We start from the raw sequence: 9,142 nt of genomic DNA, 5'->3' as shown, positions 1-9,142 counted from the left end.
CCACCGAACGCACGTGCACCCACCGCCTTCCAATTTCTACGTTTCGTCCGGTCCGAGGGCTGCGGCGACAGCGCGGGCGCGGCTGACCAGCTGCGAGATCGTGCACCAGCGCCCCTAGCCACCCTAGCGGTGGTCGACGGCGCGCGGCACGCCGAAAGCAACGCCGTCTCCGCCCGCTCGGGCCACTCCCCTATTCTAGTTCACTCTAGCTCGGATGATGGGAACTTTAGGCTTAGCGTCGGGGCGGAAATTTGATCGCCGCTATCTGTGCAACTGCGAAGGGCAATCCGTAACACAACTTTTCACCACACTATCATCCCCTTTCTCGCATGTGGAAGTGTATTTCGGCTATAAGTGCCGTTTGAGCGATCGGTGACCAAGACATCTGCATTGCCTGTTTCGATGCTTCCGCGCAGGTAGCGCCTTCTCTCGGCCGCTCCGCGCACCGCGCGCCGCGGCGATCGGTCGGATCGCCGAACGTCCGCGGCAGGTCAGCGTAGGCTGAGCATCGCGGCAGATATCTGATCACCGCTTTTAAAATAAGCCCTGACAACACGCCCTAGCACAATTTTTCATCCCACTAACACCTACTTTCTCGCATGTGGAACTTCTTTTTAGAGATCAGATTGATTCGGAAGAGCAGCGACAAGCGGTTGCTACCGTGGTCTGCACCCCCTAGCAAAAATTCTAATAGAAACTTGTATCAGTCTTATACATTTCTGTATTAGGTGTATAAGAGGCGTATTAGTCTTATACGAACCTGTATCAGTTCTATCAGTTTTTCTATTAGAATGTATTAGTCTAATACAGATTATTCTATTAGTCTATAAGTACTGATAGGACTAATACAGCTCTATTAGAATTTAGAGGTATTAGTCTGTATAAGTTTTGTGAGAACTGATAGGACTAATACAGCTCTATTGGACTTCAGATATATTAGTCTGTATAAGTTGTGTGAGAACTGATAGGACTGTATTTGTTTTATCAGAAACTAATACAAATAAATCTGATGAATTAGAAATGTATTTTTTTAAATTGCTTCAATTAAAAATTTGTGCAAGTTAACCACGGCTGTTTTGTTAGTTTGTGGTTCATAACAACTAATTGAAGTGTATTAGAAACTAATATTGTTCAGATATATTTGATCTCTGGATCAAATATTTTCTGGAAAGTTGCCTTCAGCCATGAAAATTTTTAACTAGTCAACTCAAAATTTTTTTAAGGTCACAACAATGGTCAAGTTAGTGATGAACCAGAATCAAACCTCACATACTTATATTTTCCATACTGATATGGCCTTAGTAATGATTGTGTGGGCTTTGTTCAATTTTTAACAGTATGCCCAGTGATGAGTGAGTAGTGGCCAGAACAGGTATAAATAATACCTACGATAGCTGCAAGAAAACGTGCTCTACTAAATTAAAAGAAGTTAAATGAGACACTGGAATTTGGTTAAATACACCAACATTTATTAGCATATAAACCAGGCTAAACAAAAAAGGTAGAACAAAATACAATGCCGAAGCCTGTCAAAGTGATTCACACCAAAAGATGAATTGAAGCAATGAGAGATGCAAATACAATGAAGCAGTTAATATCCCCAGGCTTTCACCTTGAGAGCACATAAGCACACCAAGGGCCCGTAGGAATTTTCTTTTTGTACCTTCAGCCTTTTTCCAAGCAATTTCTTGCTTACGCAGGACGGCGGATTTTCAGCCAACAGCCAACTGAGTCACGTAATGCTCTTGAGTGCTACAATGCTTAGTAGAACACGCTCAGTCTTTCTCAAACATGTTCGGCAAATCGCCGACATAGTGAGTGCCACTGACAGTGAGCGCGACAGATACACTGCTGACTTCCTCAAGACAGATGATTACAGACCGGGAACTCTGCAAGAATGTGCTAATGTGAGCAATATTTTTGTATTGCTCACACACAAGATGGGTGCACACTAACACGCAGCTGTGGTCAGCCAGCTGACATACTTTTTGAACAGCGTAGTACTGCCCCTGCTTGCACTTAAACACTGTGTTCCGAGTCTTCTTAGGGCGTGTGTAGCTTACGGAGTGTAGTTGCTGTCCTTGCACTGCTACACGTTCGAACTTAACCACTGTGTGTGGCACAGTTGCAAACTTTTTCTGAAATGCCTCTTTTTCAGCACCTTCAACTTTATACACAGTGCTTTTTCCCAGTGGTCCCGATTCCACTTTTCCAGCTACGTTTAGGCCCAGGAAGTGGCTGCAGATGGCTTCAGTGTTTACCGACATCTTCAAAGTGTTGAAAAGCTTCATCGTCTGCATTTTCATGACAAACCGCTCGCACACTTGGGCTGGAACACCGTTAGCACTGCTGATGAGCTTCAGCAAGATGCCATTGCCTGTCTCTAAAATGAAAGCGGAATGCGCCCACAGGGGGCCCAACTCAGCAACGCTTTTAGGCAAGTGGAGAAGCTGGTGCACGTGAAAGTCATGGCTCCTTTGCCATACAATTCGTCCATTTGAAACACTGAGTCCGACAACTTGTCCATGGCGTTACGCACATCACATCGAGTGATGCCGTCCTTCAAAAGAAGGTGGACAGCCCCCACAAGCAGGCACAAATGATTGTGGTAGATGTCAGCCAAAATGCCGTCAAGACAGAGTGCAGCGTAGAAAAGGATCCACCATTTCAATTCGCTTGCTTTCCACGAAGACCGCTCATCAATGCTTCGTGGAAGCCTTGTGAACCACTGTGGTGGTTTCAGATGCATCAGTCTGTGGTTCAGCTTTCTCAGGTTATCAGCTTCAGCGGTTTTTCCTGCAAATGCACCTGGGGTAAACCAAATGTCAGTGAGCTGCCTTGCTACTCCTTCTAGTATGCAATGCATATAGTCTGGGCAAACTGACCACACAAGGTCAAAACGAGGAAGACGGGCTAGTGGCGTGAATCCTCTTATGCCGCGAGACATCACTCCTGTTTTAAGCGATGTGTTCATGTCTTGCCGCACAGTTTCGTTGGTTCTTGGTGGAGCAGCATTGTGACCCTCCTTCACCACTGGGTACTTGATTGACCCTGGAAGTGAAAGACAAATACCAACTCTGTCAATAATGTCTTCTTGGATAAAACCAGCGCAAATTCAGACGAAAACGAAATAAATTACAACTAGCCCAGCTTGCAACCATCCTGCAATAATGTCCATTAATTTTTTATCTTATGTTAGCTTAGTATAACCAGAATGAACTCCTAAATACAGTCTTTTAAAAGAATTGCACTGACATTATAGCAGTCGGTATGCTAGAAAACAATTATTTTATCTCGCTGCTGTCAGTCAAACTGCAAATATGCCACTAGCGCGTGCATTTTTGCTTCTGTCAATTTAATAAAAACAGTTTCGTGTTCAAAAGAACTTACACAGAAATAAAAGCAGTATAAACTCACCGTTACTTGGGATGCCTTTGTGATGACAAAAACTGCAGCCATAGTAGCCATTGTACTGTTTGCCATTTAGCACTGCTGCACGGGCTGGAGAGTCCACGCAGCAACAGATGACACGAACTGTTGACTCGATCGTCACCCCATCACACTGTCGTTTGATGGTTCCAAGGCTGTTGACGCTGTCAACAAAGAGGTCTAAAAAGGGCTTCATCTTCGGTTTGCCCTTTCCAAAATACAGTCCACACAAGAACACATTGCTCCATCGGAGGGCCACTGGCAGCTCGTTCACAACACATTGGATAGGCCACAGAGATGCCTTGCTCGACTTAAAGACTTTTGCCCCATGTCGGTGCTCTACAGGAGAGCTATGTGCGAGTGGGAAGGGACGGCTCGGGGGGGACTCGCCTGCCGGGCTACACCGGCTATCACAGCCCTACGGCGTGTGACAGTGCCCAGTGCTCGGAGGTGGTGTGTGGCGACCCGTCCCACCCCCCAGGAACCTCGCGTGCCTCACTGTTTGTGAGGAACGATGTGCAGCACGCAGAGCTGGATACCAGTGCGGTGACGACAGTGGTGCAAGAGTGCGCGGCAGTGACGTTGCGGCTCAGTGCGGGTGGTGCAGTCTTTACAGTGTGCAGTGTGTACGTGCGCCCTGGACGGCCTTGGGACGCGTGCCTCCTGGATCGGCTGGTGTCCCTGTGTGCAGTCCGCCATCTCCTCTGTGGTGACTTCAACGCACACCACACTGCCTGGGGAGATGGCCGGATAGACGCTCGCGGAGAGCATCTGTGGGACGCCATGCTGCGCCTCAACCTGTCCGTGCTGAACACTGGTGAGAGCACCTTCCGGCGGGGCAATTGCGCAGCCACCGCCATTGATCTCACCCTAGTGTCAGCCGGGGTTGAGGCCACCTGAAGAAGGGAGCCCAGCACGTGGGGATCCGACCATTACCCGCTGCACATCGCACCACCCGACAGCACAGCCAAGCGAGCCGCACGGCACCACGTCACCCACTGGGACCTGTTCCGGCGCCGCCTTGCCGAGCAGGACCTGGGGGAAGGAGCCGAGCTGTTCCGGGGCCTGGTTTGCTGCGCCAGACAAGCCACGCAGAGCTGCACAGTAGCAGAGGGGGCCACCACGCCGGACCTGAAGCTGCTGCAGCTGCGGGCGGTGCCCAACCGTGCGGAGAGGAAGGCCCAGCGCTCGGGGGAGCGGGCGGACTGGACAGCATACGGGCGAGTGGATGCGGCTTGCCGCCGTCACGCCAACCGCCTGAGCCGGCAGCGCTGGGCCGAGCTATGCGTCAGCTCGGAGGCCGACCCACGCTGCCGCCGCCTCTGGGGCATCTTCAACGCCGTCCTGAAGCCCCAGAGAAACCGCAACCCCCTGGCTGACATGGCCATCCGCAAGCAGGCCAGCTTTGCGGAGTTGGCCAACCTCTTCGCTGCACACTTCCTGCCGCCACACCAGGCGGAACCAGGGCCCGCTGCTGCTGTTGCTGAGACGGGGGAGGTACTTCACCCCCTCAACAACGCCCCTATCACGGAGACTGAGCTCCGCAGTGCCCTCCGCAGCTGCAAGCGTAAGTCGGCGCCAGGGGCGGACGGCCTCACCTACCAGATGATGCGCAATCTGGATGAGGTGGGGTTCGGCCGGCTCCTGGCCGCCTACAACGTCATTTGGGACGCGGGCCGGTTACCACCAGAGTGGCTGCTAGCCATCTTGCGGCCCATCCCAAAGCCAGGCAAGGGCCTTGTGGCAGTCACGGCGTACCGGCCTGTGGCCCTCACATCCTGTGGCTGCAAGCTGCTCGAACGGGTGGCACTGCGGAGGATGGAGGCCATCGCAGCGGAGGAAGAGGCCATCCCCGAGCAGCTAACGGGCTTCCGGAGGCACCGGGCAGCCACCGACTCCATCGCCGACGTCGTGGCGGCCCTTGAACACGCCATGGCCTCCAAGCAGGTGGCGGCCTTGGTGCTGCTAGACGTGAAGGGCGCCTTCGACAACCAGCAGCGTCGTGCCATCTCCCTGGCCATGGAGGAGGCTGGCATTGGGGGCAAGCTGCGGGGTTTTGTCGAGGCGTTCCTGACGGGCCGCACGGCGCAGGTGCAGGTGGGAGACGCCCTGTCGCCCCCCAGCCGGCGGACGTGGGCACCCCACAGGGCTCCGTCATCAGCCCCTTCCTCTTCAACCTGGTGATGGCCGCCCTGCCAGGCTGCCTGCCCAGAGGAGGAAGCCACCGAGTGTACATTTGGGTGTACGCCGACGACATCGCCCTGTGGGTGCTGGGGCCCAAGGGTCAGGGCCGGACCATTGTGCGGCAGCTGCAGGCGGCCATGGATGCAGTCCGGGACAAGCTGGCGGGCGTCGGCCTACAGCTGTCGGCGTCAAAGACAGACGCCATGCTGGTGCATCCAGACGCCGCCGCCCGTGCACGGACCCGGCGCCTGACCATCGATGGTGAGGAGCTCCAGTGGAAGACCAGGGTGCGGTACCTGGGACTCACCCTGGACCACCGGCTGAACTTCCGGCAGGCAGCCAAGGAGCTCCGAGCCAGGGCGCAGCTGGCCACCACGGCGGTGCACAAGATGGTGGCCCGGGACATGGGTTGCTCACAGCGGACGGCTCTCCGGCTGTACAACGCATCCGCTGTGGGTCTCCTCATGTATGCGCTGCCGCTGGTGAGCCTGCGGAAACCGACCTGGCGGCAGCTGGAAAGGGATCACCGCAAGGGGGTCCGCGCTTGCCTCGGCCTGCCCCAGAGCTCGTCGTGCGAGAAGACGCTGGCCGAGGCGGGGGCGTGGACCCTCGAGATGACGGCTGACCAGCGGGCGCTTGGCCAAATTGACCGGCTGCGGCGCGCCGAGGGGGGCGGCCCGCTGCTGCAGCGACTGAGGGGCCACCACCGCTCGCGCATGGGGCGCATGCTCACGCTCTACGAAGAGGTGGTGCCCCCCGTGGATGCGCAACCTGGTGGCCCGGCTCCTGCTCTGACAGCTGAAGTGAGGCTGGACATCCCAGGTCTGCGCAGCAAGCGGCGGACGCCCCCATGCGGGCAACTGCAGCTGACACGGGGCGTCATCTGGGGCGACCTCGAAAGCCAAACCCTTGTCTACACGGACGGCTCGGTGCGGCAACAGCAGGGGTCGGCCGCAGCGGCAGCCGTGCTGGGAGGGGCCACCCGGCAGGCGCGGCTGCCCTATGCCTCATCTTCGGCCACTGCCGAGCTGGTGGGTGTCGGACTGGGCCTGGACCTGCTGCTGGAGGTGGAGCCCTTGCCCGAGCGCTGTGCCCTGCTGTGCGACTCCCGGGTGGCCCTGGCGCGTCTACGGGACGGCGACTCGCACTCCCTGTTGGTGCGGGGCATCCGGGAGAAAGCGGCGCAGCTGGCGGACCGGGGCACTCGGCTGTGCCTTCAGTGGGTCCGCGCCCACATCGGCCTGGACGGAAACGAGCGGGCAGACGAGCTGGCCGCCGGGGCTCACGCGCTGCCTCCCTCGGACATGTTGGCCCAGGCGGCAGCGGACGACGCCCGCCTTCTCATCCAGCGACACCTCCGCACCGGGTATCCAGACCCGCGGCTGCGTGTCGGAGGGGGTCTGCCGCCTGTGCGGGCATCACGCCTGCCTCGTCGACTGCGCTCGGCCGTCCTGCGCCTCCGCGTGGGGGCCGCGTGGACGTCAGAGCGGAAGCACCGACTGGGGCGGGTGGCCAGTCCCGCCTGCACGCACTGCCGAGCGCCCGTGCAGTCCCTGCCGCATGTACTGTACGAGTGCCCCAAGTTTGCGGCAGGGCGGGCGGAGCTTCTGGCCGTGCTCCGAGGGGTGCGGCCGCTCGAGGAACTGCTTTGGCCCCTAGGAAATGCGAGGGAGCGGGACAAAGTGCTCGAGGCCCTGGGAGCATACCTGGGGGCCTCGGGGCTCCACAATGCACTAAGCTACAACTCTACGTAACTGCCCGGGTCGCAGTGGAGTGTAGCTGTTAGGGTAGAATTCCTGTGTGTGTGTGTGTGGGTGTGTGAGTGCGTGTGTGTAAGTGTGCAGGGGTCCTACTCCTTCGTGTCCTGTATTTTGATATTTATTTATTTGTCTAGTGTTTCGTTTTTTTTGTGTGTGTGTTTTTTTTCTCTTTCACCCAACGTTGTATATAGGTTATTCTTGCCCATGTTTTATATATTTATGTTAGCCCTTTACCCTATCCCCCTATTCCTATGTACTCTTTCCTCCCTATCCCACCTCTCTGACACCAGCAGGCGTTCCGGTGTCCGCCCCTAGGCGAGACAATTTACGCCTGTTGGTGGACCTTCCTTTCTTGTTTTTGTGCAATAAATACATACATACATACATCAGTGTTAAAGGTCAAAGAAAGGTCATGTGGCGAAGCATCCTTCATCACCTTCTGGTTAAGATGTCCGTCACTGAGGTCCGTCATGACTGTCTCTGCAGCTTTACACTGTCTCTGCCTTAGAGATGTTAACAGCCCCCTTGCAACCGTCTTGCTAGAGAGAGCAACCTCCATCTGCTTCTTAATGTCCAGGATTGCAAAGGCATTTTGACGGGAGCTGACTGAGCTGCACTTGGGGCAAGTGAGATCGCCTACATTAGTGCTTGGAAACTTGAAGCCGCACTCTTGACAAAAGTAGTGTTCTTTAACGACATCGGTTTTCAACTTCCTCCACACCTTCCTAAGCAAAAATTTAGATGTGGGCAGCACGTCTTTCCCTAGGAAGAGATTCACCATCGTAACCAACTTTTCCATGTCCGTCCAGTTCAATCCAGCTGATGAACTGAACGCCATCAACGTCATCATAGCCTCCCTGATGGTTATGTCAGAGTTGGGCAAGCATTCCTCGGTAAACAGGGAGAAAAAATCATCCGCAGGTTCTCCACACTCGTCTGACTCACTGTCACTTTCGTCACTGCAGTGTTCAAAACCACTAGCGAAGTCCGCCACATCGCAGTCACTTAGGTCGTTGTAGCCTTCTCCAGGACACCTGTCACCCGCACTGTACTCGCCGCCGTGCTCTCCATCGCTGTCATACATCTCACTGAACTCACACATGTCATCAGGTTCAGCCCCTTGGTCATGGCTTAAAAAAGAGCCTTGTGGTGCCGTATGGGTTGTAGGTGCGGTCGAAGTAGACGATCCGTTGCCCACTTGCCTAGACGATCCGTTGGCCACTTGCCTTTGATAACGCAAAGTTGAGCGCGGCAGCACATACTTTGCGCCTGGCAGCAAATAGCGCTTTCGTCGCTTTGCTGAGGACTGATCGGTGCTGCTTTCCTCCATGTCTGAAACTTCTAAGGTTGGTTGGTTGGTTGGTTGCCTCCTACCATGGCACATACCCACGCGGGGGATTGGCCAAGAAGTGTTGTGCCTAATGAGGATGTGACGCTGCGCAACTTCTTGTACGTCCTTGTCGACTCCTTGCTCCTCACTTAACTCGCTCATCACAACATACATAAAATAAAAAAAAGGAAAAACTTTGCATGATTACAGTTTTCAAAGAACACGAGCGTATTTTTCCTGCCTCTTACGATGCATCAGGCAACTCATAAAGACGAATTAACCTGTTGATTGGGTAGATAAAACATTAGGCGGCTGCACTGTACTGTCTGTAACGCGGCACAAAAACCGCCCGCAACCTCACCGCTGCACCACTTCGGTGACTTCGCCGCTGCATAACAGTTATCCGTAAATTTACAAAAAGCACACACTAAACGTCACC

At 54.6% G+C, this 9,142-nt stretch overlaps 2 protein-coding genes across 2 annotated transcripts; both read right to left on the bottom strand.

Annotated features, from left to right (window-relative positions):
* Positions 1 to 2,252: 2,252 nt before the first annotated feature.
* LOC144142083 (uncharacterized) lies at positions 2,253 to 3,753 on the bottom strand. Its single transcript, XM_077673507.1, has 2 exons — positions 3,418 to 3,753; positions 2,253 to 3,051 (listed from the first exon to the last, which is right to left on the bottom strand). The coding sequence occupies exons 1-2, from the start codon at positions 3,623 to 3,625 to the stop codon at positions 2,384 to 2,386; spliced, it is 876 nt and encodes a 291-aa protein (XP_077529633.1). The 5' UTR covers positions 3,626 to 3,753; the 3' UTR covers positions 2,253 to 2,383.
* Positions 3,754 to 5,081: 1,328 nt separating this feature from the next.
* LOC144157587 (uncharacterized) lies at positions 5,082 to 8,713 on the bottom strand. Its single transcript, XM_077688431.1, has 2 exons — positions 7,759 to 8,713; positions 5,082 to 5,135 (listed from the first exon to the last, which is right to left on the bottom strand). The coding sequence occupies exons 1-2, from the start codon at positions 8,701 to 8,703 to the stop codon at positions 5,082 to 5,084; spliced, it is 999 nt and encodes a 332-aa protein (XP_077544557.1). The 5' UTR covers positions 8,704 to 8,713.
* Positions 8,714 to 9,142: the final 429 nt, after the last annotated feature.

This window comes from Haemaphysalis longicornis, unplaced genomic scaffold (assembly GCF_048455015.1).
Source record: "Haemaphysalis longicornis isolate Haplotype H1 unplaced genomic scaffold, Haemaphysalis longicornis Haplotype H1 scaffold_1, whole genome shotgun sequence".
Classification (NCBI taxonomy): domain Eukaryota; kingdom Metazoa; phylum Arthropoda; class Arachnida; order Ixodida; family Ixodidae; genus Haemaphysalis; species Haemaphysalis longicornis.
Note: the sequence above shows the minus strand (reverse complement) of the source record. Positions and strands in the feature narration are given on the sequence as shown.